Raw genomic sequence first — 27,684 nt, forward strand, 5'->3', positions numbered from 1 at the left:
GAATTTTTTTGCCCCTGAGATGAACACAGCCGCTCTGTCTGTGTTGATGAGGGACAGGCTCTGGGACATTCTGTTAAGTGGGAGAGCAAGATGCAGAGCACTGTGTAGAGAATGGCATCATTAAAAAAATACCAGGAGACAAACACACACACACACACACACACACACACTCTCACACTCCTGAGAGGCACGATAGTGTGTTGGTTAAGAGTACAGGCACTGGAAAGAAATGGTCTGAATTAAAATTGGGACTCTTCCATTTACTAGCTGTGTGCACTTGATATTTTGCCTCATCTTTAAATGGGGATAAATAATAAACGTATTTCATGGAGTTGTATTTAAGTTGATACAAGATTAAGTGTTTAGAACACTGCCCAGCACATAAGTTATTAATAAATGCTTTTTAATAATAATTCAATTATTATTTAATTATAGACATAAAACATTTCTGGAAGAATACACTAGAATCTGTTAAGAGGAATTGCCTCCAATGTGGAGGCCTGTTGTTTATTTTATACTCCTATACTGTTTGAAGAAAAAAAATGAAAACATTTCAATTTCTATTAAAATAGAAAAACTACTGTTGGAAGTCCAGATAAGAGATGACAAGACCATGCCCCCGGGCAGTGGTGGCAGGGGAGGTGGAGGTGGAGGACTGCACTCGGGAGGTATTTCCAAAGTCAAAGTGGCACAGCTGAGTACAGAATTGATGGCAGCTCTGATCCTGGAGTCAGGAAATACAAGGTGGGGGGCAAGGGGCTGCTGGAGGAGAGAGAAGTGGATGACAGGGAGGGACAGTGGAGAGCATCTTAATTGTTCTGGAACATTAAGTATTTTATGGCTGCGGAGTTTATCTGTCCTCCTAGAAGACAGAGAAAAATACACCCTCCATACACACCTGTGGCTTTCTGAATTGCAGCTGAGTTTTCTGATTTTCAGCTGCTTTCCAGCTTCCATTAGCAACTGCTTTTAAAAAAATCCTCACCCAAGGACAGGCTTATTGATTTTAGAGAGAAGGGAAGAGGGAGAGAGAGAAGGGGAAAAAACATCAATATGAGAAACATCAATGGGTTGCCTCTCGTATGCAGCCTGACTGGGGACCAAATCCACAACCCAGGCATGTGCTCTGATGGGAATAGAACCTGTGAATCTATGGGATGACGCACCAACTGACTGAGCCACACCAGCCAGGGCAGCAACTGCTTTTTGTTATGTAGTTTTCTTTTTTTTTTTTTTTTTTCTTTTTAAGTAGTAGAAATCAACTAATTATAAAATGGGAATTTGTGAGGGTTTAATATATATTTCTTATTGCACATGGCTAAGAAGTTGTAATTAATGCCATTAGTGGGTTATAATGACAGTGTTCTGGCCTTGACCTAATATTCTGTCATTCTGGTTAGCCAGTGATGGTACTCTGCACAGGTGGGGATTACACTGGGTTTTCTTTCTGCCCTTGTAGTAGGGACAGACTATAGATTATTTTCCCCTGGTCACGGCATGGACAGCAAGTGTCATGCTGTAGGATACAGTCTGGGATGGTGCCAGGGAAATTGAGGACTCACATTAAGGCCATATATGTTACAGGAGACTCTACCCACCTATGTATGGCTTAACTCTTTCTTCTCTGCAAGGAAATAGATGCTGAGCCTCGGACTGTTGCGGAGCAGGCAAGAGGGGATGGGGAAAGGCTGGGTCTGGGGTTGTGGAGGGTGGCGACAGCAGCCTTCTTGTGGGTCTACCTGGAAAGCTACAATTGCATTGTGACGCCTTAAGAAGAGTTACTGGTGACATTGCCGGGGTTCTTCCTGGAACCCCATCAAGTTGCTTTCAAGCTGGGGTTCCAGTCCAGAGTTCCTGAATATGTTTGGCAAACCCTGCCAGCGTTGGTCTGCAAGCAAGGGCTCTCCAAAGGCTCTCTACGCCCCGAGTTCATTGACCTGCTGGGCCAGGGAATGTGACAGAGGAGCTCAGACCCCCATCCCAAGGACGGGAAAGTTGTGGCTAAGTTCACGTGAGGGGACGGTGCCTTTTCTGTGTTCTGAGGCCCCTTAGAGACACGCTTTGTGTTCCTGGTGACGGGACTATTGCCACCACCCTGTCACTCCCCTGCCTGGGTGAGAGGTTTGTGTTTGGTATCCGATTCTCACTACCAAGGCTTCTAAAGAAGCATCTGGTGATGAAGCGTGTTTCTGATGAGCTCATATTAATGTTGGCTATGTCTTCATAAGCCACGTTTATCCATCAAGGGATATGAACTTCGTTATAAATATGCTACGGTGCAGTGGCCTCATCGACAGCTCCACTGGGGGAAATACAAAGTTCTCACTGATGTTGCTTAATGAACTACTTTTATGGTAAAAATAGGAAACGTCTTCCAGTAATTTTATTAATGCCAGATTAATTTTCTTGATTTTTTTTCCCTGTCTTCAATGAACTCAAACATAAAGTATATTAATTTTATGGTGATCCAAATTAGTTGACGCTCCTTTTTTCTTAATTGTTTTTATGAACTGCGTTTTTAAAAATGAAATAAGGATTTTCTTTTTTAAGGAACATATGACCTATACCAAACTGTATCTCCCCAGACCAAGTCCCTACTCTCCCCTCCTCCCATCTGGAAATTGAAGTATGGTTACCGAGTCGCACAGGGCTACTAAAATTACAGCCTAGCCTCATTTACCCTTGTCGTTCCCTCATTGTCCTTCCACATGGTGACATCTGACAAGAGAATCTTTCTCACACTGCTTGTTGGGGATGGACAGTCCCCATTCACAGTGTTACTGTTTGATAAATAGTTCATATGTGTGTGGTATTCTTTAATGACACAAAGGTTTTTGGGTGCCCAAACTTTTGATGGCCTCTACTGTTTGCATGAAGTCCTCCAGAACGGAGGAGCATGAACTGATAAATGTCACAGCTCTGAGCACTGGCAGCACCAAGAAACACAGGAACAGGAAAAGTATATTTTAATTTAAAAAAGAAATTGTTTGCCCAAGTCTACGATAATTTTCCAAGTGTTAAAACAGCTCATGGAGTCAGAGCTGCTCAGCTCCTGTGCACATCTGTCTGCTTCCTCTCTGTGGCGGTGGTGTGTTGTGTTTTGGTTTGAGGCAGGAGAAGACCTGGCTGCCTTCCCAGGACTGTATTGGATGCGCACCTGGTGGGCGGTGGTTAGGGAGCTGTGACCCCGTGGCCCAGCCAGCCCTGAAGCCTTGTGTCCCTCCCGCAGGCCCCTTTATCAGCGTGGTCCTGTCCAAGCTGGAGAACATGCTGGAGAACTCTTTGCATGTTAATTTGCTGCTTATTGGGATCATTACACAGCTAGCCAGCTACCCCCAGCCACTCCTGCGCTCCTTTCTGCTCAACACCAACATGGTCTTCCAGCCAAGTGTCCGCTCTCTCTATCAGGTATGTTAGCCTGTGGATTGTAGGGGTGTTAACGAGCAAGGCTCCTCCTTTTCTTCCCGTTACTTTTTTGTTTTTAAAAAATTCCTCTAATTCATTTGCCCTCCTTTCTCATGCCATGTTGCTAGTTGTGTGTAGATTATTCTAGACAAACTGCAAAGCTTCATTTTATTTGATGTTTCAGGGGTGCCCTACCAAAACACTCTGGCAGTAAAAATGAGCAAATGCCTAATGTAATAGCTCCTGCCAGGAGGGCGGTACCTGAAAGATAGATTGATAATTAAAGGTAGAATTCTGTTTGAAGCATTAACATCATTAATGGTGCTTCTGACAGGTCCTGGCATCTGTGAAAAACAAGATTGAGCAGTTTGCTTCCGTGGAGAGAGACTTCCCAGGACTCCTCATACAGGCCCAGAAATACCTGCTTTTCCGAGTGGACACGTCCGACGTGACACCTGAGTCACTAACCAAAGGTAAGCCGGGTTTCTACCCTGCGTCTCTGCTTCACCTGCCTCCTGGTTTGGGTTCAAAGACACTGCATAGGCTCCTAGGCTCTGAAAGTATTGAATGTATTTTCTTTCTAGCCCAACAGTGAGGAACCTCCTGTTGGTGTTCGTAAGCCTAAAGAAAGGTCTGCCCTGCCCACACCTGGCCCGCTCTCACTTTGGAAGGTCTAGCGGGCAATGTTTTCCTGAGAGGGACTTAGGGAAGGAGTGATGTGTGCGCTGTTGCCAGGCTGGAGTAAGCAACTCGGCACACGCGGGCCAGAGGAGGCATTCTGTGCTCACCCTGCATCACTTCTGGGCCAGCCTGACCCTGGGGCAGGCTTCCCCTCTCTTCACCATGGTTTCAGACTCTTGGGCCCCAAATACATGGGCTTAGGGTTCTAGAAAGTAAAACCTAGTCATTGGGCTGGGAGAAGTAAAATGTATGCTCAGCTTAAAACTAAGAGGGACTTCATTAGCTCAAGAGGTGTGCGGCCCAGGCCTGGCAAGGTGAGTGGGGAGTGTGCTCAGCAGGAGAGTTTGCTTTATTTAAGCTCAACGTGGACAGATCGAATGGCCAGTTGTCCTCTGAACTATGACCTTGGCTTTGGTGAGTACAAACCAGGAAATGCCCCCTATTGTACCAGCGTTTGCTTATCTCAAGACAAGTCAGGCTTCTTTGGGGCAGGTGACCAGTGGCAGGAGTGTGGCTCTCAGTGCTGGGCTAAAGGCACATGATCAGAAACTGGCTTTGAGAGGCAGAAATGTAACTCAGGGCAATGCTGAAACCTTTAAAGGAAGCTTAAGAGATCCCAGGACTCAGAAGGCTTGACCTTGCCTTTGAGTAGCTATTTGTTCTTAGTCACTTTGCCTCACCGGGCCTCAGGTTCCTTGACTCTTAAATGAAGAATTTATTTTCCCTCTCTGAAGTCCTCCCTGGCTGTGGAACTCTGGGTGTGAAGAGCCTTTAGGGCATTGCAGGGCAGATTTTGCAGGAAAGGTGGGCCTTAGTTGGGGGGCTGGGCACGAGGCTTCCAGCCTTGGCCCTGGAGGAGAGCAGGTCAGGCCATTCATGGAGGGAAAGGGGCCCCACATATCTGTGGGAAGGCGGACTGCAGGCCCACATGGCCACATGGCCACCTCTGTGACCACCTGGACAATGGGTCTGTTATCTGTGTGCCTCCTGAACTGGGAACGTGTTGCCATGGCTCACCCTGTGGAAGAAGGTGTGCCAGCTAGTTAGCTTCTGTGCACGAGACCACTGCGCCAACCGCGGCTTAACAGAAAGCCATTTGTGAGGGCTCAGGAGTCTGTGCGGTTACCTGCATGTCTGATCTGGGCCAGGATCAGCTGATTTTTGCTCGTGTATTGCTGCTGTCAGCTGGTGGCTGGGTGTCTGGGATGGGCCCCGTCATATCAGTGGCTGTTGGACCGGGCAATAGGGTGACGGGGGGCTGTGTTTCTCATTATCCAGCATATTAGCCCTGCTTGTCACTGCACGGCCACAGGGTTACAGGGTGAGAGCAGGAACATACAAAATCAGGGAGGCTCTGGAATTGTGCTGCCTTCTCTTGGCGAAAGCAAGTTGCTGGGCCAGCCCAGGTTCAAGAAAGGAGCAAACCCCCATCTTGTGGGGAAGAGCTGCAAAGAATTATGGCTATTTTGCAGTCTGCCAGACGGGAAGTGACTTCGGTTTCCTTACACTGCACCCCAGGCTTGGTCTTCGTTTGTGCTTTATGGTTTGTAAAGTGCTTACCCAGATGGTCCATTTTTATTTTCAGACAGCTCCGTGAAATGGGCAAGGAAGGCACCGTTAAGTTCATTTTCATTTCAGGAAGCCAACATCAGGGGCCCACGGGTGGTCAGGTGGGACCATGCAGCCCAGGTGCCTGAGACTGTCCTGCCTGGTTCACCGGGCCGAGCGCCCACACCCTGACTTCAGGGGCTGTCCTCGATGAGAGGCACCTGTTCCGATGAGGGGCGGCAGGGTCACTGACACCCGGCACTTTGTCTTCTGTCTTCAGACTGTCTGGCGGCTGTGGCTGCCAGGTAGGTGCCCAGCGGAGCTTGTTCCCACCATGAGGTTGTCAATTTAGCCACCTGTGGCTGATGCTTCTGAAGGGCTGTGACACTCAGGGGACTGACTCACAGGGCTTCTCTTGGGATAGACTCCTTTCATGGACTCTTTCCACGTGACCTTCCTAACTTCTTTCAGGTTAGCAGAGAGGCACCCTCTGCTCAACTTGAAAAAAGGCCGGACTCCCAGGACGAGGGTTCCTGTACCCTCGTACAATGGTGGCTCTGAGGCCCTGAGTGGGAGGCGGCTGCCGAGAAACGAGTTGAATCTAGGAGCCCCGTTCTCATGGGGACACAGGACAATTTATAATTAAGACTCCTGGTAAAAGGCCAGTGACTGGGGTTTCCAGCGTCTGTGCTACAGGCTTGGTCCAACATTGCTGATGGGGAGAGGATTTCTCTCCTAACTTCTGAAACCTTTCCAGTGTAAGTGTTGAAAATGCTCTCTTGCAGCCTTTCAGACCCCGAGCAACATTTCAGAAAACCACTCCCGACCCTGACGTGGGTTTGTGCTTCCTATCCTCCCGGCCCCCGGAGCAGGTGCTGCGTGTGCTTGGCGCTTTGTGAGGGGCGCATCAGGCACCCACGCCCATAGCTGCTCCAGCCTGCGGGCCCGGGGTCCCCGGCCTCCTGGCAGCACCAGGGGAAACTGAGCCTCCCACGAACTCCTCAGCGGAAGCAGGAGGCCTTGGGACCGCCGCTCCAGAGCCGGCAGACTCCCTGCGCCAGTGATCACGTCGTCTGGTCTCTGAGCCTCAGCCACCCGCCAGGCTCTCCCTGTTCCCCTCGAACACTTTCTAAGCCCCAGAGGTTGTATTTCCTTGTGTTCAGGGTCCTTTCCCTGGTCTCCAGGTCTGGGAGGGGTCAGCCCTGTTTTACAGAGAAGGAAACTGAGACGGCATGTGATAAGCTAGTTGCCAGGCAGGGGCCGGTGTGGTGTTCCTGCTATCGCGCTGAGAGCTCTGCTGGGCCGGCTTTGTGACGTCCGGGAAGGCCAGGCCGGTGCGGCCGGCGGGACAGACCTCTGCAAGGATCTCCCGCAGGCCTCGTCTCCCCCGCGGCGTGCTCGGCTGCCGTCTCCAGTGAGGGCGTTTGAGTCTCGGATCCAAGCTGGGTGAACAAGCCTGAGCGATGACACTCCTGAAATTCTTGGATCAGGCTGGATAAACGAGCCACAAAAACCCTCTTGGGGGGAGAAGAGGAGTGGAATCTGAAACAAAGATGGAGATAAAGAATCTGAACCAGCTCCAGGGAGATCAGGTGTAGGAAAGACCTGACGTTGGTCAGTTTCTTCTCATTCATTCGGCAAAGGTTGATTAGCTTCTCCCGCGAATAAGGAAGTGTGGGGGGCTCAACTCTTGGAAACCCCAGCCTTGTCGAGGAGGAGGAGGAGGAGCATGAACAGCAGCTCAGGCTGAAGGGCAGCGCAGGTGTGGCTGGGAAATAAAACGGGGTCGGAGGCTCAGCAGGGAATTCCCTCGCGGGCAGGAACGTGAAGTCGGTGGCAGCTGAACTGATGACACTTTCCAAGAGGTTCCTGTATGTGTTATTCCTATTGGAGCATCTAATCTTTACAACAACTGTACGAGCTGTTCACAGACGGGGACCTTAAAGGACAGAGACGTAAAGCAACTTGCCCGACGCTACTCCGCCAATAAGCGGCAGAGCCCGGGCCTCTAGCCACGGTCCTGGTGTCTCTCAGCTAGTGAGGTGTGGGTGAGCAGAGAGGTGGGGGCAGGGTTCCGGTGGGGGCACCAGCATGAACAGAGAGCAGGCCGTGGTCTGGGGTGATTGCCCATGTGCCCCATGCCCAGCTTTCTTCATGAGATTCGCGGGACCCTCTGGAGAAATGCCGTGCTGGGGGGGCGGGGGGGTGGAGGGCGTGGTCTCCGTGGTGGGTACGTGCACCTCAGTGATGTCCTCACTCCCATGTCAGGACACGTGTGGGTTTCTCTGAAAGGTAGCAGCAGATTCTCAACTTTTCCAGTTCTTTATGGCACAAACTGTGCCAAACTTTCATCTAAAAGGATATTTAAAGCAGTTAAGTGAAGGATTTTTTTTAACACTGAAGAATATAGTAGTGAGATATGGAAAGTATTATAAATGTCAAGGATTTTTAGTACTGTAGTTAAGCGACATTCTGAAAAGAGTGTTAAAAAATGGGACTGAAATCTGAAAAGCGGCCAAAATAATGAAGAGTTTGAATATAATGATTTATAAGGACTAATGAGACTGTTGGAGTAGGGGGCAGAGGAAGGCATAAATAATTCATATATATACATATATACATGAAAGCTGGAGATGTTCAGGAATTAAATAGTCTGGAAAGTTGAACCCCTTTAATTAGTGAATTTGCTTTGATATGAAAATGCAAATCACTTGAATATGTTCAAGTTTGGGCTGAAAGCATCTCAGACCTATGTTACTGAAACTGAGATTGAAAGCCCTGGAAACCTTTCTTAAATGGTAGCTTCAAGCCACGTGCTGCCTCTAGGTGCCCACAGTCAAAGGAAAAGCCCAGTCTGGTCTTACAGGCACACAACTTCCTCTCCATTATTTTCAACCTTTAAATGGCTTTTTCCGTTCTGTTCTCCACCAAGGACTGGAGGGCCCGGCCAGAATGGGCTGGGGGGTCACCGTAGAGCTCCAGAGGCCAGAGCACGAGCTGCAGAGCGCTTGCAGTGGCTTGTGGGACCCAGCCTCCCGCTGCAGCAGTGCTGTGTGATCAGGGCTCTGCTGGCACAGGGGGACAGTCACCTGACACTGGAGGTCGGGAGGGCAGCAGACGGAGTTTCTGGAAGTCCCGGTAACCATCCTGGTGAGCCAAGTCCTCACTCGGGTGGTCAGGGGCAGGAGATGCCTTCTTCAGTGTTTCCCTTGCCATGTCCTGGGCATGGAGGGTTCTTGAGAAATCTAAATTTTTGCCACAATTTCCACATCAGGTACCTTATACAGGCTTTGAGATGTCTCATATCACATGACCGGTGCTGGAGGTCCTCTGCTGGGCCAAATTGGTATGCCACTGAGTGGGCTAACGTGTGTGCTCAGGGCTGTGTACCCCCCCCCCACACACACACACACTTAGGGGGATGGACGTAAAGGCCCATGGAGGGTCACCACGACCGTCTGCTTTCTGGTTTCAGATCCCACTCAGGATGCTTCCAGGACAGGAACTGGCAAGAGCCTTTTGGATGGTCCCCCACGCGTGCTTCAGCCCTTCCTGACGAACAGAGCCAAGGCAGCTGGGGTGCCCCCAAGCCTGCCTCTGCCGGTGAGGAACCCCATGCTGGCTGCTGCCCTCTTCCCGGAGTTCCTGAAGGAACTGGCTGCCTTGGCCCAGGAACACTCCATTCTCTGCTACCAGATCCTGGGGGACTTTGAAGACTCCTATTGTTAACCTTTCTTTTTTTTAATAGAGGTACTTGGTTTTTTTGTTTTGAAGGTTTTAGTGTCTTGACTGAATGTTAAATGCAAAGCTGCTTACAAAAATTTCTACTTTGATATTTCCTGACAATACTTGATTTTTGGGGAGGGGAATTTTCTCTACACCTCCTCTCTCTCTAGCCGGGTCCTTCCACCCTGCCTATGTAGAATGTAAGTCTCATAAGCTGGTTGCTCCTTTGGCGGCTTTTCTTTGCTCAATTTTTCCTCCTCAGATTTTTTGATTGTTATTCTCCCGTCTATTTGAATCAACTCATCTTGCAGCGTAGGTCACACCAAGTGAATATTGGGGTTCAGTGATTTCTGGAAGCACCCGTGTCAGAAGGTGGGCTCTTCAATGGCACATGAAGAAAGCACATCCGTTCCTGTTGCCTTCTGCACTTTGGCTTCTGTTTCATAAAAGGGAAGAGTAAGGATGGAGCCTCCCTTGCCTCCATCATGTGAGCACTTGTTGTGTGTCCCTTTGCATTTTATATCCAAGACTCATTTTCCACCCAATATGCATTGCCTTACAGTGCAGGCAAACCCGTTGACCTCGGCTGCCTGCCTGGGAAGTCAGATGTGGTTGGAGAGAATTTGTAATGCAGGGAAATGTTCTTGTTGCTGGAGAGATGACTATTCGGTGGAGCAGGACCTACACACTGAAAGTAGCCTTATCTTAGTAAGATTTGCACAAAATGGAACATACCTATGCAAACTGTTTCTTTGGTTTTTAGGAATTTGCTCAGAAGAAAGCATACTATCATATACTTATATAAGAAGGTGGCCATCGTTTTTTTTAAGTGTTTTATGAAAAACTGATTTGTGAAGCTATTTCATATAGTTTTTGTTTGTTTGTTTGGTGGTGGTGGGGAATGTGGAGTGAGAGGGAAGGATAAAGTAAACTAAAGGCAGCCTATAAACTCACTGGTCATTATTTTAAATTTTGTTTGCTTTTCCTGATAAGTTGCATTTTGTAGAGAACCAGGAACTGCACGGCCACTTTGGGAAGTGGGATGTAAGTGCACACGTACGCAGAGAGCCCCGCAAAGCTGGTGCCTCCCTCCGCACAGAGCCATCGTGCAGCCTTCTCAGTGGGGGGCTGCATGAGGGGGCGGGCCTCCACGGGATGCAGCCGGGAGGCCTCTGCTGCATTTCAGCCCGCTCCAGGCACATTAGAACCACAGCCTCCTAAACCACCACCAAGCGGGGGAAACACAAAACAGCTGTGGGCTGAAAACGAGACCGCAAACAGCTGGTATTTATGGCTCTTCAACTCAACTCCCCTTACTTTGGGCAGGTGAGCAGCACCTGCAAGGATGAGCCTCCCTGTTTGGAGGGAGGCTTGAAGCCCCAGCTCTCTCTGTGTGTCTGTTGGTGGCACTGCGGAGACCCGGCAGAGGAGAGGGTGGTGGGCAGCCACAGGTCTGGTGGTGTCTCCGGAGCACTGGCTAGGTTTTAATCAGCCTCTGGTGCAGGAGGGGCTTGGAGAAAAGGATTATATCTGAGACCCTGCAGAGCAGAGGCTGCCCTTTCCCGTTTAGGGACCCAGAAGCAGCTTTGTATTGAGAGCGTGAGCCAGCCCACAATGATGACCCCAGGAAATCTGCCTTGGGCTGTGGGGCTCTTAGGGGCCAACCTCCCAGTGTGTCTGAGTCTAAGCAAGAAACCAAAGATATCAATTCATTGTACATTTCTGACTCCAAATCTGTCTTGAAAAGAGGTTTGCCCGAGACCAGCCTGTTCTGGGCTTCCTGGCACCTGCTTGTATTTGCACAATCAACAAGTCTCCACTGGGAAAGAAGGTGGCTTAAGGCAGGGAAAAGAGAAAGGGGAACAAAAAGATGGAGTTTAAGCTGTGTGTTATTATCCTCTCCCTTTGTTTTGCACAAGTATTTCTCTTCCAGTTTGGACTTGCCAAGTATAGAAAATGCTAAAGTTGCATCTGGAAACTATATTCTCTAAGCTTTTAGGTTTGATCTATACTTCTCTCCATAATGACCATAATGTCAGTTCTTCTTCTTGAGTCCATATTGCTTTATTATAGAATGCCATAGACCCTCTTGTGGAAGGTGCCCTTTGGGAAACAGACTGATCTTGTGCCTTTTAGTATTTTTTTTTTTTAATAGGCACTGAGTAGACTTACTTTTCAGGAGACAGAGATGACCAGTGTCTGGAGTGAGAGGCAGGAAAATGAACCCCAGTGGTGGGGTGCTGACAGAAAACTCACACGGATAACCCTGTCTGTCTGAAACTGGAGTCTGGGCCACTGCAGCCCTCTCCCAGACTACCGCGTCCAGGGTTTTTCACCATTTGGCTGAGGGAAACAGCCAGCCGGGTGAGGTAAGGGTGGTTCAGGGAATGGTGTGGGTGTGCTGGGGGGAGGGGGGGAACAGCAGAACTCTGAGGCTACACACAGGAGAAAAGCAAATCCTGGGGGTTCGGAGGCGCAAACACGGTCCAGACAGATATGAGGATGCTGCATAGCAGGTGGGTGATGAGGGCACCTCCTGGGTGGGAAAAATCCTGGGAATGAATAGAATACTCTAGGCATACAGTGGGTGAGGCCCTGAGAAACATCTTTTCTGTAATGAATTTTGGGGAAAAAAACTTAGATATCTGAGATGCTTTAAAATGAGGCCCAAGAGCAGAGACACTTGTCCATGTGGACAGGCTCGCATGTCAAACGCTGTGCTGCCTGTGGCAGGCAGTGGCTGGAGCCTTGGGCGCAGCCCCCGAGGTTGGTGGCACTGGGTCTGGCCTCATGGTCCCCAGCAACAAAGGCAAGTCACGGGTTCCTGGAACATCCCAACATTAACCCCAGTTCGTAATTCAGGGTCTGAGATGAAGTTTGGATGGAGTGAAGTCTGTGGTATAAAGTATATGAGAGCACTGGGATACTTAAAATTGATTTTTGGAAATGGTCTTAAATTTTTAAACTAAGAATTTCAGGTTTAGTCGGAAATATAATTTCAGGGGGATAAAACACAGTTTCTCGGCCATGACATGGGGATGTTGGAGTAACCAGTTAGAGGTGGGATATTCTTTATCAGGGGATACACTTTCTTTCCCTGGTATTTTAGAGGAATTATGAAATTGTCCCCATTTTTCTTAGTATTACAGGGGTGGGCAAACGTAGATTTACGGTTGTACTACCAATGAATAATTAATAATACAAGAACAAAAAACCTGTGTTATGTACTCACAACTGTAAACCTCCTTTTGCCCGCTCCTGTACTTTGGAAACTACTTTGATGTTGTGGGTTGAAATTAATGTCTCTGTCACCTGTAGGAGGAGGTGTCCAGTTCTTTCACGGGGCCTTAGGAGTATCTTTTCCTTAGCAAGTGGCTTTCCTTTTGTTCAGATGTAGTTGTCAGAAGAGCCTCCTATTAGGAGGACAATCTAGAAACAGAATACGTTGACTGTTTGGTTGCCTGTTGAATTCAGGCCGCCTCTCTCTCAGGGTTGAAAGTGGTTGTGGATATCTCTGCATCAGCTTGTGGGCAGCGGGCGTGGGGGCTGATTTGCAGGCCCGTGTAGAGGTCGGGGCTGCGTCCTGAGTCTGCACCTGTGTGCCAGGCTGCCTTCGTGAGGGAAGTGCTGTCCTAGCAGGGATGGGACCTATCCTTGGGGTGATGTTAAATAGCCACAGCATCCCCTCCAGTTCCCATTTAAGGGCAGTTCAATTTAATTGCTAATTACCAGCCCTGTATTTACTGAAATGGCTGTCATGCTCGCTATTTTTATGAAACAGCTTATTATAGGACAGCTATTCTTGCACGTGCTACTTCAGGTCATTGGCCCAGGCCAGTGTAATTGGTGGCTTGCTGAGCATCTCAGCCAGCTCTGCAGTGTTAGCCCTTCCTGGGGACAGCAGTCCTCTGGTAGCTGAGGCCACATCAGCTGTAAGTCATTAAGGAGACACTCTCAGGCTCCTTCTCACTTCAGCCGTCAGTCTATAAGTCACATAACACTAATCTCCATCAAACAACAGCTTAAAACAGAACGCTGTCAAGTTTATACTCCATTTGTAAATCCCATCATTGAGGAAACACTGAAAGACAATGGAGTTGACTTTCTGTTTGAATGACCATCGTAAACCTAATGCTTTTTTAAGAAAGAGCTCTTGGAAGATGAAGAGTCGTTCTTAGCTAATTTTGCCTCAGTAAATCCTCTCTGTCCAAGCATTTCTTAGGCTGCTACTTGTTTTGGAGGACAGATTATCCAGGCAGCTCATGAACTGGATAAACGGGGCTTTATGAAAGATTTCTGGTGAGGTTCTGTAGGGAAAACTCAGGGACATGGTTGGGAGGAAGCTCTCAGTTCCTTGGCCTCTGCAGTTTGAGTCCTAAAATGAATAATTTTAAGTGGCCCGGACCCTTCCTGTTTTATTGGATTGTTGTGAATTTTGTTCCCATTTACACTGAGTAAACCTAACTCACTGTCACACACACAGTAGCAGAACTGCTAGCAGGTTCTGTCAACAGGAGTTTGATATGTATTTCAGGCGTCTTTCAGGGGAGCTTGGATTTACTATGTCATTTCAGAACCTGACAAGAGTGATGGAATTTCTTGGTGCTGAGGCTGCAAAGTGTGTGTTCCTTAGCACATCAGCTGACTTTTAATTGGGACAAGTCTACAAAAGGCCTTCCTATAACTATGCCCCTTTTGGCCCTGGAGACATTTTAAAAGAGGGAATCTGGTGTTGACAATTTTACGTAATTGGTTTTTGCTAAGTCGTTTGACTAAGGGAGGCAGCCAGAAAGAATTTCAACCAGATGCTTTCCATTTCAGTCTGGGGTCAGCTCTCTTCTCAAACAACGCATGGACCCATGGGTCTGAAGCCTGCTGGAGACGCGTGGTGCCACCCTGCTCTTGGTGACGGGTACATCCCATGGCCTTTCAGAGTTAGTGGCTTCTTCCAAATAGTCACTATGTAGAATCCTTGACGTGATACAGCTAAATTCAGCAGAAATGAAAAATAGAATATAAACTGTGGGTCATGGCCATAAGCTAGAAATTCAATTAACCAACTCAAAGCTCAAGGAGGATGTGTACTTGCAACAATTTCATAGCTTCCTCCACATTAGCAATAACTGCAAAAGACGGGGGGGGGGGGGCTCATTATTTACTTGGTGTAAATAATGATCCAAGTTCTTTTTCCTGGGCTACCTACACCTTGAAAGAGAGAAGTTCACCTTCACGCATAAACCTGGACAGTCAAGAAGCTCCTTCTTAGATCAAGATATCCAGAATTTACAAGCCTAGTAAGCTGGCAGCACCCACCTCTCATACAAAGGGGACCCACAAAAGGCTGCCCATTTAGTTGTATAAATCTAATGGACTTTTAAATACTCTGTGCCAGGTAGAACGCTGAGTTCTGAGGCTGGCATTCCTACCCTCCCACCATAACCACCCAGCCAACCAAGCAATCTCCTCAAGCAACAGAACACATGGTGTGCACCTGACCAGGCAGAGCTGGTTCAGCCTGGCCTGGGGGACAGCCAGTTTTCTAGCACATTCCCCTCCCAGCTTACAGGTGTGTGCGTTCCAATGACAGATGGCAATGGCTTCACGTATGGTGCCAACGCATACATTTTAATGAGCTCTGCCCCTGAATAGCATACAAAGAACCAGACCAAGTTCATACTCATGCAAAAAGAAATTCTAAATTGTATTTCACCGAGGCCCATTTAGGAGCTGAGCCATGCTTTGTGAATTTCTTAGGGTGCAATGTGAACATATCTTTCGAATATCTAATCAGGTTCCAAGTAAGATTGATCTGAGCTGTGATCTTTTTTCCTTACAAGCAGTTATAACTATGTAACAGTCCGATTTTCAGGCTTCCAGGACCACAGGCAACCGTCAGAGCTGGATGATGATCAGCGTGGTAAACACTGAGTGATTTAATGATGGCATGTTTCTCTGGAAATGCCCGCTCTGTAATGCAGTTTATACTTGACATAATAGTCTCGGTAAACCCGCTTCCTCTGGCTGCCCTTCACCCCAATTAAGTAAGCCCCTGACTTAAAATGGTCTGGAAAGATCCTCCAGTGTTGTCTTCCTGACTAAGAAGCCAGGCCTGGCAAAATAATGATCCCACCAGATTTCAACCTCACCCTGCCTTCGGCGTTTGTAATTCAGAGACGTGTTAGGTGAGGACAGAGGAGGCACTCTGCCTTTCTCGAAAAGAATGAAAATATTTTACTTCAGGCCCAGCAGCTGCCTGTATGGTGATGGAACGTGAGGGGCACCAGGCTTCCTGGGTGGTGACACTCTCTCCCCTAACTGTACATCAGTAAGTCGGACACTGCTCTCCTCACTCCAGTTAGGGGGGCCCGAGCAAGCGGCTGCGACCACTCCCTGCTCCACGGTGACGGGCGGAGGTCCGTTCCTGCAGCTGCCACAGGAGCACCGCTCGTGACGGACACGCTTCTACTCTTCCCAGGGGGCTAAAGAAGTCGGTGTAATTTCGGGGCTTCCAAAAGTGTTCTCTTATTTGTGTCAGAATTTGGCACGCACTTTTAGAAAACATCGTTTGCAAACCCTGTCTTTAAGCGTCGTGAGTCAGCAGTAACAGGGCGCCAAACGCGTACGGGGTGTGTGTGCCCCGCGCGATGGCGCGCTGTGCCGGCGGCTGCCGTGGCGGGGACCTGGGCACCTGCACCACGATGCCTGTGAATAAGGCCAAGACTCTGATGTGCTTGTTCATAATCTCATTCTTTCCAGGCAAAGCAAGTCAACTTAATGTTACAGCTTATTTTTCTTTCTATCTTCGTTGGCCTCGGGCAGGGGGGCGGGGGGCGGATTGTCAACTGCACAATCTTTGAAGTCTAAGTTAATTTTTTATGTAATATTTCAGTATATATTTTATTCATTAAATTTATTTGAAAACTTCTTTTGTCTGTTTTACTAAAAAATTCCTTTACTCTCGGAGCGCTGCCTTCTGGGGCCCCAGGGAGTGAACGGGCAGCGTCACTTGTACTTAGTGGACGGGTGACTAGTGCTGACACCTAATCCGAGACTTAACTCCTCCCCCTGCCTCCATGAGACCTCTCTAAACAAACGTGCGTTTGCACTGTCGGTGGACTTATTTTGTCGTCTTCCTCTTCATCTATTTTTAGGTCTGAAATACTACAGGCTGAATTTTTCTTAGAAAGGTAATTGTATTTGAAACGGCATGTTTCATTTAGTTCAGAATTATTAAGCACTAGGAGGTGCTATTCCTTAACGCCCGCGGCAGCTCTGACGGAGCTGTTTTGATGTCCGTGGCGCAGACGGGCCATCCAGGGTCAGGTGGCCCTGCTCTGCGGGCCCAGGGACTGGGAGACACCGGCATGTTGGGTTCGCGGACATCGGGTTTCAAGGCTCTGTCCTGCGTCATGGCTGCACTGTCCCCTCAGGCAGAGGGACACGAAATGTCTCACGATGACAGCTTCTTCTCCAGTATCTCCTTTATCACAGTCGGATCTGCTCGGCTGAGACTCGCTTTTCGGACCAACCCAATCAGTTTGTTTATAGCTCTGGGGTTTCCCTTTACATCCGTTACCTTATAAGACAGAAATTGTTTTAGTGGAGGAAAATACAGAGATTATTCCTAAACATCCTAAGGTTTGTATTGACTGAAATTTAAATTGTTATTCTTTTCCTTTAGTATTAGATACGTAGGGAGGAGAGGGAAAAGGAGGGGTGGGCCTCTGGGGCGGTTCCCAGGCTCCTGTCGGAGGACAGTGCTCCTCTGCCCTCTGGTGAGACTGGGCCATGCTGGGCTGTATCCTCAGCGGCCCCCCCGCAGCACAGCGCTCCCTCCAGGTGCTCCAGGGGGCGCTGAGCCAGCGCTTCCAGATGAGTGGTCCGGGCTAGTCATCGAGGAGCCTCTCGAAGCCTCCAGTGAGGTCAGCAGGCACTGAAATGCATGGACTTCCTTCACCCCAGAAGGATGAACCTCCCGGTTATTAGAAAACAAATGGGCAGAGTGGCAACTCTCGTGGAGCATTTGGATGCGGGCAGGTGTGCACTTGGTGGGCAGGGCGGGACAACAGAAGCCCAATGCCACCCACTCCGACCTCCTGCTCTGCAGCGTCTCGATCGGCAGTGACACCTGCAAGTATCTGCACTCAGTGCCTCAGAACACGTCTGAAACTGTCTTTATCAGTCACTGCGGCCGAGGCAGGAGGACAGATTGCCAAGGCCCAGTGCAGGCTCATTTTCCTTATCAAGAGCTCTTCCCAGATCTGTCAGTGTCTCCGGCAAGCTGATGGATAGGTGAGTGGTATTCTGAAAGAGGGGCAATAGTTTTTTTTCCCCACTGAAAATATCTCCAGACAGTATGATTAGACTCGGGGAGGGAGGGATGCTGTTCCCTGTAGCTTTTCTGACTTGCTCTGTGCTCAGAACACAAAAGCACTGATTTTCAGCTGTGCTCCTGTTAAGGCTTTTCGCCATAATTTACAAATAATCTTTCTTTCTGCTTGTCTTCCCACCTTGTAAAGACGTCAAGGGGAAGTGTTTGCCTACCCATCCTCCCACTCCGCAGTCACGCTGCTGGCTTTCACTGAGGGGGCCCCTCACGAAGTGGGGCCAGCCACAGCGCATTCAGAACGCCAACCCTGGGAGTCTGAGAGCAACCCTTCAAACGGAAACTCCACAAGATTCAACTGCAGGGGTGGATTTTCCTTTTCCTTGGGAAAAGCTGTATTTTTGTAATATTCACCTAATTTCATCTCTTGACCTCGGGTAAAAACTGACAAAAATAGGGAATTATTACTGAAACTGGGTCAGCCATTATGAGGAAGTGCGTCTGGGCTGTGACAGGGAGCTGAGGACAGGTTCTCTGCCATGTCCTCAGGCTGGCCCTCGCCCAGCTGCAAGCGGAGACCCTCCCCACCCCGAGGTGGGAGTTACCACTTGGGGATGTTCATCCAGCGTGGCCTGGCAGAGCTCTTCCAGGGCCGCCCGGTCCTGCATCAGTTCAAGTTGCTTTTCTGAAACAATCTGTGCTGGAGTCTTCCCTTCACTGCTCCACAGTTCCTTAAACACCTGCGGGGAGCGTGGCAGAGAGAAATCAGCAAGCAGATTCACTGAGTCCCAGCTGGGTGGGTTTCACCCACGGGGGTACCTGTCACCTGAGGCACTGGGGGTGAAGCCACTCTGCAGGGACATGCAGGCACACCGGGAGTCCCCCAAGCTCAGCTAGATCAGAGCAGGAAGGACTTTCTGTTAGCTGATCCCGCCAGGCAGCACCAGGCAGGGGCTGGGGGAGGCTCGAACTGATGCTCACAGGGCTCCTGCTGACGGGTCAGAGGGCCGGGCCCAGCTGTCTCCTGTCCACTGAATTAACTAACTGGAGTGGCACCTGGGTGAAGAATGGGTCTCACAGGATGTAGGAGGCAACCACTGCACCTGGATGAGGTCTGGAAAGCCCCGCCTGCTGGGAAACATGATTTTAGGGGAGCAAGAAAGGGGCCTCATAATGAAGACACAAAATGGAAAATAACTAAGAACACAAATCATAATCCACAGGGACCTGGCCTATCACATTTATCCTCTACAGGTGGAACTGGCCCCAGACCTGGCTAAGATGACCAACAGTTAATGGTGTATTTTTGTACTTAAAAATTATAACAACAACAAATCCCAAACTTATCCAAGTTGAAAAAGGAGAATATTTTTAAGGAGGCATCTCCTAGGGTAGTTGTCTTTGAACCCTCTTACTTTTCTAGTGTGAGCCAGAAGGGGCGGTGCTCCCCTTGGTCTCCTGTGGCTCCTCCTTCTCAGCCTGCAGCCAGCATGGAGCACTGAGCACCCTGAGGCCATTCCAGTCAAGGAAGAGCCATTCCTCCCAGAGAAAGAGCTGGTCATTAACACCTGAGACTTCTGGCCAAATGGCAGAGTGGGATGAAGCTGTGCTGCCTCCTCCCACGACCACAGCAGAATTACACTGAATTGTAGAACCACTGTCACTGAGAACCCCCTGAGGACCAGAAGTCCCATAGAGCAGCAGCCATGCTGAGAATGGTAGGAGGGGCAGAGGTGCAGAATGAGCAGGTCCCATGTCCATGGTGTAGAGATTAAGAATTGGGAGGGCTACCTTGGCTGCGGTGGTCCCCCCCAAGGAGCGAGGGGTCCTAGTCCAATGCTGGGTTCCCCAGCCCAGGGTACCAGCGCCAGGAGGAGGAGTCCCCATAATATCTGGCTGTGGAAAACCAGGGACTGCATTGGAGCAAGATGCAGGGCTGCTGGAGGCCAGCGTGTTCCTCTTAAGTGGCCTGTGCACAGACTTGCGTGCTCATGAATTCACTCACTCCGGGCTCCAGCACAGCAGCAGCAGCAGCTCAGAAAAGCACCAGGGAGGTACAGCGAGGAACTAAATTGACTGGCTTCAGGGCTGGAGGGACGGGATGGCGGCAGCTCTCTCAAGTGGCAGAACTGCTGGCAGCAGCGTTGCTCCTTCATGGAGTGCTTCTCCCACCCAGCCAGCCCATGGAGGCGGCACCGAATCTGAGCTCTCCCACCAGCCATCAGCCTGGCTAACACTGCTCACCCTGCCCCAGTGATTCCTTGAGACCCCCTCCCCACCCAACTTGCTCGCCTGGCCCGAGCCACCTCCAGTGGCACCTCCACCCAAGTGGCCTGCCTTAGCTCATGCTGTGGACTTCCCTAAAGTCTCTTCGCTGTCCACAAACCCCAGACAAGCAGCAGCTGGCCTTGGCATGCCCTGTACCTCTTGCTAAGTGGTGCCAAGCCTGGCACAAGAGATGAACCATCTCAGCTTGCACTGTAACTCTCATCAAGGGGCCCCAAGCCTGGTATAGGCTGCCGCTGGTCTTAGCTTGCCATGTAGCCTCAACTACGCAGCCATAGTCCAGCACAGGTGCTGGCCGGCCTCAGCTCACACTGTGGTGCCCATCAAGGGGCCTCAAGCCCAGCACAAGCGGCAAACCACTGCAGACCCCTTTGTAGCCCAAGCCGAGCAGAAGCAGTGGCTGACGTTGGCCTGCACCAGAGCCCCATTTAAGAGGCTCCAGAACCAACACACCCAGTGGCCAGTCTTCAGACAACACTGAGCACTACCCAACCAGCTCCACAAATGACACACCCGGAGGGCAGAGCTGGCTGGTACCAGAATCCTGACACAACAGCCCCCAAATAGCCAAAGCAGCCTTGAGAAAGAACCAGGTTGGAGGTATCATGCTTCCTGACTTTGGCTGTACTACAGGGCTATGGTGGTCAAGGCAATGAGGTATGGTGGCCTGGGGAGACAGATGCATGGATCGATGGGGCAGAGTGGGGAGCCCGGAGGTAAGCCCACATCTCTGTGGTTGGCTGATCTGTGACAAGGGAGCCACAGGTGTACAGTGGGGTGAAGACAGTCTCTAAAGTGGATGTTATTGCGAAGGCTGGAGGCTGGACTACTTTCTTACTCTATATACAGGACTAAACTCAGAATGGATTGGGGACTTGGGTTTAGGACCTGAGACCATGGAGCTCCTAGAGGAAAACATAGGCAGTGAATTCTTTGACATCACTCTTAGCACTATTTTTTTGATATGTCTCTTCAGGCAAGTGAAACAAAAGAAAAAATAAACAAATGGAACTACATCAAACAAAGTTTTTGCACAGAAGGAAACCATCAACAGAATGAGGGGACAAGCTACTGATGAGAAGACATTCACCGGAGACACATCCCATGAAGATGCTCCAAATGCAAATGGCCAACACACACGAAGGGCAAGCTCAGGCTGGTAGCCACTAAGGAAATGCAGATTAGAGCATAGCCATTAAGGAAATGCAGGTCAGCGCCTATAGTGTAGCTATTAAGGAAATGAGTCAGAGCCAGGATGAGATCACTTCACACCTAGTGGAATGGCTCTCATCAATAAATCAACAAACATCAACTGCCCATCAGGGTATGGACAGTGGGGAGCTACCCGCATGGTTGATGCAATTGTAAAGTGGTACAGGCACTGTGAAGGGCAGTGTGGAAGTTCCCCAAAATATTGGATATGGAACTGCCATATGACCCAGTGGTTCCATTTCTGGGTACTTACCCAGAGAGGTCCAAAACACTAGTCTGAAAGGATGTGTGTGTCCCTAAGTTCACTGCAGCATTGTTTACAATAGCCGGGGTGTAGAGGGAAGCTAAGTGACCATCAATAGTCGACTAGCTAAAGATGTGGTGCATGTATACAGTGGACTACTTACTACTCAGCAATAAAAAGAAGGAAATCTTGCCACTTATGACAACATGGATGAACCCAGAGGGTATTCTGCTAAGTGAAATAACTCAGACAAAAACAAAACCATATTTCATTTATGTGGAATCTGAAAAACAAAACAAATGAACTCACAGATACAGAGAACAAACTGAAGGTTTTCCAGATTTGGCGTGAGTGGGGAGATGGATGAAAAAAGTGACAGGATTAAGAAGTACAAATTGGCAGTTATAAAAACAGTCACGGAATGTAAGGTACAGCATAGGGGATATGGTAAATACTACTGGTGTCAGGTGGGTACTAGACTTACTGAGGGCGATCACTTTGCAAGGTATACAAATGTCTAATCACTATGTTGTACACCTGAAACTAATATATGGAATGTCAACTGTAATTGAAAACAAAATTACCACATACAGCAAAGCAAATGAAGGGGAAGGTGCTCGGAGTCTCAGCAGGGCTCAAAGTTTTCCCCAATCTGAATAGAAACAAATTACAAATATTTATCATGGCTATGATGGGCAGTGTGCCTTAGGCCTGGTTGTCGGAAGACCCACAGTGACTGTGGCCGAGAGGTGTCTTCGGTGGGGCCTACACTCCCTCTGGGTACTCTCAAACAACCTTGACTGCTTAGGGGAAAACCTGTCCCTCCTCTTAGAAAAATATGGAACATACATGCCTCCAACTCAATTTTTCAAATATTTATTCAGCTTAATAATGAGGATGGCGTTGAGAGAGGGGCACAGAGGTGGGTAAGAGCTTCCTCTGCCCACAACAAACTTATTAACAGAGCGCTGGCAGCACAGGAGGGGGACGGAACAGTCCACAATGCGGACCATTCTTGGGAGCTGCCACCGCAAGTCTGACGAGTTTCTCTGTCCCTTCTCTGATATATTGTTCTTGAATTAAGAATTCAATATTTTAAAACACTGTTTCTAATTATAATAGTTAATACATGATCACTGTAGAAGATAAGGAAATATTGAAAAGATAAAAAGAAATCACCTGTACTCCCATTTCCTCAAGATAACCAATGTTAGTCTTTTGGAGTTTTCCTTTCTCATCTTTTTCTTTCTGTTTTGTAACACAGTTGTGATCATCATGTATATACAATTTGTGACCTGCTTTTGTTTCACTTATTACAAAAGTGCTTTCTTATATTAATAAAAAACTAATACCAATCAAATATATTTATCATAATTAAATTATCCCCTACTGGTAGGTCTTTAGACTTTGACCAGTGTTCATTTTACTTATCTTTATAGTCTCCTAACAAAGTTCTTAGTTGAAAATGTCCAACATTCAGGAAGAGAGTGGAGCTCTCAAGAGACTCCAGATCCCTGGCTCAAAGCGACAATCCCCTGCAAGGACTTGCCCATAAAGAGTCTATGCAGCAACCTTACATGGAAAGGAGGCAGGAGCTCAGCAGACACAGCCTTGCAGCAGCATGCCTGCGGGTCCCGGGGGCCACTCCCAGGCCTGCGTCCCTTCTGCCTCCGGCTACGGCAACTACACCTGAGAGCACAGGGCAGATCTGAGCAGGCCGATCAGGGTGTCCGCCTCACCTGTCACCTCACCTGTCACCTCACGTGGCTGGGACCCTACAGGCTCAAACACCGTAGGATTTGCCTGAGACAGCTTGGGGATCACTGCCAAACCACACCAGACAGAAGGGAAAGCAGGACAACGTTGGGAGAGATGCTTTTAAATGCAGAGAGACTGGCTGCTCCCTGAGAGGGACACTAGAGCAATATATTTCAGTGGCCTCCAGGAACAAATGGGAGCCTGGTGGCTAGACTGTCCTCTACTCTTGGAGTTAGAACACATCAGCTTTTTAGCTTCCCAAACTAGTCCAGTGGCCGTTACCCAGCTCCAGCCCCCTGGGCTGACAGAGCAGACTCTGTTGGTCCAATCCTCTGCTCACTGCTATTGGAGACAGATCTGCAGTCGAAGCTGGAACCCAGCAGGGTGGGAGCCACAGAAGGGGCCGCCGGCCTCCCAGCCAGGCTCCGCAGGGCTCCCTCCCCCGGCCCTCCTGCAGCAACCGCAATGGCTTCTGTGGTTGCCAGCCGCCTGCTGCAGCATAAATCCTCAGCTTTGTCTGTGTTTAATCGTCACCCTGGGAAGCGCTATCAAAGTACAGTTGTTTCTGGCCAAGTGTGCAACTCCCAGGCCCTGCTGCTGCCCACCCAAGACAACCGCAGATACAGAACAAGGAATTCCCAGTGCAATTTTGGTCGTGTGTGTTCATAAGTGCCCACCGAAAGTGTGGGGTAATGCAAACTGGGAACCCCCGATCATGGAGCCAGCTCCAAAATGGGGGACAGAAGTTCAGACCTCAGTTCCCTGGGGCCGGAATTCACACATCCTTTACCTACTACCCAAGGATTTCTCTAGCTAAGGCTATTTGTCAAGTACCTGGAAGGAAGGATGGAAGGAAAGCAGGCAGGCCCCTCTCGTATCCTGGGGGTTTCCAGGGTCAGAGTGTGGAGGAAATACCTGTGGCAGGGAGAGACTATGATGGTGACATCGAGGGGTATCCCTCTGGTCAAAGGCAAGGACTGTGAAAGGCCATCCTTCTAAGAGAAGCAGGGCAAAGTAAGATGTGCAAAGAACTGAAGCACGAAAAGGGAGTAAAAGACATAAAATCACTTGTATGCATGACAAAAAGCACTGTCTACAAAGGTGTTTGTTGCTTTTTGTTTGAAGTAGACAAGAAGTGATAAAATGAGGTAAAAAGCCTATGATAATTTCAAGAGATACATTAAAAGCACTTGACATGATACAATATCCATTTATAATGAAAACTTTCAAAATGGGTTTAGAAGGAAAGCACCTCAACACAATAAAGGCCACATGACTGGCTAACAGCTAATACCATCCTCAAAGGTGAAAAATGAAAGTTTTTCCTCTAGGATAAGGAACAAGACAGGATGCCCACCCTTGCCACTTCTATTCACATAATACTGGGAGTCCTAGCCAGAGCAATTAGGCAAGGAAAAGAAAGAAAAGGCATCCAAATTGGGAAAAAAAGAAGTAAAACAATCACTATTTGTGGATAACATGAATTTAAATGTAGAAAACCCTAGACTTGACCAAAAAACTATAACAAGTAATAAACACAGTCAAGTTGCAGGATACAAAATCAATATGCAAAAATCCGTTCCATTTCTATATACTAACAATGAACTATCAGAGAAATGAAGAAAAACAATCCCACTTATAATTGTGCCAAAAGGAATAAAATACCTAGGAAAACACAAAGGATGTGAAAGATCTATACACTGAAAACTGTAAGACAATTTTGAAAGAATCTGAAGACACAAAAATGGAAAGATATTCCATGTTCATGGATTGAAGAATTAACATTGTTAAAACATTCATATTACCTAAGGAATATACAGAGTCAGTGCAATTCCTATCAAAATCCCAATGTCATTTTTTTCACAGAAATAGAATGAAAAAAAAAAAAAAAAAAAAAACCCGAAGATCTGTAATGGTACCACAGAAGACTCTAATAGCCAAAGCAATCCTAGAAAAAGGACAAAGCCGGAGGCATCACACTCTCCGATTTCAAACTACACTACAAAGCTATAGTAATCAAAAAAGTTTACGTAATACAGAAAAATATAAAGATTTTCACGTTCTACCACCTTGAAAAAAACTACCATTAACATTAGATGAATTCAATTCCAGGCATATTTCCATGCATATGTACCGGTTGAAGAATGGACTCTTTATTCAAACAAACAAACAAAACCACACTGTTTTTCACCAGAAATTCAGAAAACGAAGAAGAAAAATAAAAAAGCAAAACCAGCAAGGCAGTGACAAATAAGGGATATTTCCTTATGCAGCACACCAGCTACACCTTTCTAATCTGACTTTTGTTTTCTGATTGCCACAGAAGCCAGGGTTCGCTCAGCTCCTGTAAACATGCTGGACATTTGTTTGGAACCCAGTGGCTGGCATCTTCCAGCATTTTCCATTTCTTTCACTGAACCTCTCATAGTCACTGCATTGGGTCTCTCTCTTTTTGGTGGGACAAGGTGAGTGGAAAGGGGAAGATGTTCTCCCCTTCCCGTTTCAGTGCTACAGTTCACATGCTCTTTTATATACATACAGACATGTTCTGCCCCGGGCCATCCCATCTTTCTGCTGTGCTGTGCCCTGTCATAAACATTTGAATTCCTCTGACATCTGGGTAACTGAAACCCTTTCCTGTGTGTGCTGCGGGCTCTGTAGTGGACGGCCTTGCTTGGTGGTGGGTACACGGAGCATTTATGAGTTCCTATCTCCAGTTTCACAGCAGAGAAGCCGCTGCATGCTCCACGGTGTCTCACAATTAGCCAAAATCAGCCACTTTCCAAAGCCTCACTTTGTAATCTGCCACTACTGTTGGTATGTATAAATATTAAACACAAAAGGCACCATTAAAATTACATTAAGTTTCTGGCTGATGCTCTGACAGCTGCAGACATCTGAAGTTGCGATCAGGCGGCCGCCTTGATGTTCCTTATCTTTCTGGGCACTTATCTGTCTGAGTTTTCAGAACGTAGGAGTCATTCCTCTACCTAAGACTGTCAGGTGGTGGTGCAGACGAGGCACAGGCCACCTTGGATGATGAGACTATTTTTCTGAGTTTTCACACTCAACTGCATAACATTTTTTCTCAGCTCACATGAGGCAGCCTGTCTGACCTCACCCTCCTTGCTGAAAGACTGACTCTCAGGGGCAAGCCCATGACAGAGAAAAGTGAGCCCCTGGTACTGAGCTGGGAGGCTGAGGGGGAGGGTGCCAGAGGGAGCGCCAGAGGGCTGGGAGACAGTTGGAAGCCCCCAGGAACTTCGGGGCCCCAGCCTTTTACAGAAACAAATGTTTGGGAAACATTCCAGGCAAAGCCAAACAATAACTATTCCCCCTGGTTAGCAAAGATGAGAAGCAGGAAATCACCTGCCCAGCTCATACTGGCTTTCTTTCATTTGCTAAATAAGCCATTCCCACCTTTCCGTATAAAAAGCGCGCCTGCAAGCATTTAATACTTCGATCATGAAATTCACTTGGGGATGGCATTTGCGTCTCACGCTAAACTTTTCCTGGGGGAGCAGGGCGGCTGGAAGCTTTGGGAAGTGTGGCCGTACCTGTTTGGCTGCTGCTGAAGAAATTGCTTTCCTGTCCAGCAGGTTGAGAAGCTCGGCCAGTGCAGACGGGGTGACAGGACTATCGGCCCCCAGAAAGAGAGAGGAGAAATTTACATTTCCCATTGTCAGCGTATCCACTTACAGTGATTCAGAATCGGAATACTCAGTTTTACAGGTTTAAATAATTAACCCCCCACCCAGCTATGAAAACAACAGGCCAAATTGGGTTCTATTTTAGTTATTCATTTTGAATTTTAGGATTAACAAGTTTTGTGAGTGGTGTTCTTTGTTTTACCACCAAACAATAACAGCTGTTTGGCAGGAGTTGGAGCAATTGCTCGGTTTAATTAGTCAAAGAAAGGAGGTGGCTGCAAAATTCATGACCCATGACTAAGAGAGAAAAAAAAAAAACCCAGTCATTAAATGTTTTCAACGGGAAGATCAGCCTAAAACTGCTTCCAACAGAACACCTAACAAGGTCACTTTTTTCAGTGTGCTGTGCAAATATCAATTCTTTTTCATTGTGAGGGCTTTTCTTTAAGGGAACCCAGGGACTACCCGCCGCGTCTTCAGCCTCCTCGCAGGCCTCTCCATACTGTGAGAGGGCTCACCACAGCTTTCTGGCCCCGAGTCCATCATCTAGACTTCTAGGCATGACTTGTTTACCAAGTTTCCGCGATATAAAAGGCCAAGGAGCAAACAAACACACCAAGTGTCATTAATTCACACTCGGGGTAGGAGGGGGTGGTGGTGAGCACCTAGATTAGTGAAAAGACGCGACTGAGTTACAGATTATTTCTTTTCAAATATATGGTTTTGCTACTTCCAAACACATACAGCAACGAGGCTAATGAAACACTATCTGAAGTCATTGGGGCTAGTTTTAAATAGATAGGAGCAACTTATAAATAGCACGCTAGTGTGTTCGTGTAAATAAAAGC

At 48.2% G+C, this 27,684-nt stretch overlaps 2 protein-coding genes across 9 annotated transcripts in view; one reads left to right on the forward strand and one right to left on the reverse strand.

Annotated features, from left to right (window-relative positions):
* The window catches only part of FHIP1A (FHF complex subunit HOOK interacting protein 1A), a 211,280-nt gene that overhangs the window by 177,679 nt on the left and 5,917 nt on the right, over positions 1-27,684 (forward strand). For 7 of the 8 annotated variants that reach the window (XM_090288111.1, XM_090288110.1, XM_090288118.1 and 4 more), the window contains 3 exons: positions 3,230-3,408; positions 3,740-3,878; positions 9,110-9,398. In XM_090288111.1, the coding sequence (XP_090144237.1) occupies positions 3,230-3,408; positions 3,740-3,878; positions 9,110-9,363 (572 nt within the window). In that variant the 3' untranslated portion in view covers positions 9,364-9,398. Of the gene's footprint in view, positions 1-3,229; positions 3,409-3,739; positions 3,879-9,109; positions 9,399-27,684 lie in introns of those variants that run through there. The other variant, XM_090288117.1, reaches the window with a different exon arrangement.
* The window catches only part of GATB (glutamyl-tRNA amidotransferase subunit B), a 69,065-nt gene continuing 58,050 nt past the window's right edge, over positions 16,670-27,684 (reverse strand). The window contains exons 11-13 of the mRNA XM_090288119.1: positions 26,744-26,822; positions 18,292-18,426; positions 16,670-16,936 (exon numbers count right to left, since the gene is read on the reverse strand). Of these exons, the coding sequence (XP_090144245.1) occupies positions 16,811-16,936; positions 18,292-18,426; positions 26,744-26,822 (340 nt within the window). The 3' untranslated portion in view covers positions 16,670-16,810. The remainder of the gene's footprint in view (positions 16,937-18,291; positions 18,427-26,743; positions 26,823-27,684) is intronic.

The sequence above is a fragment of the Furipterus horrens genome, unplaced genomic scaffold (assembly GCF_987537825.1).
Source record: "Furipterus horrens unplaced genomic scaffold, mFurHor1.1.pri manual_scaffold_10, whole genome shotgun sequence".
In the NCBI taxonomy this organism is placed as follows: Eukaryota; Metazoa; Chordata; class Mammalia; order Chiroptera; family Furipteridae; genus Furipterus; species Furipterus horrens.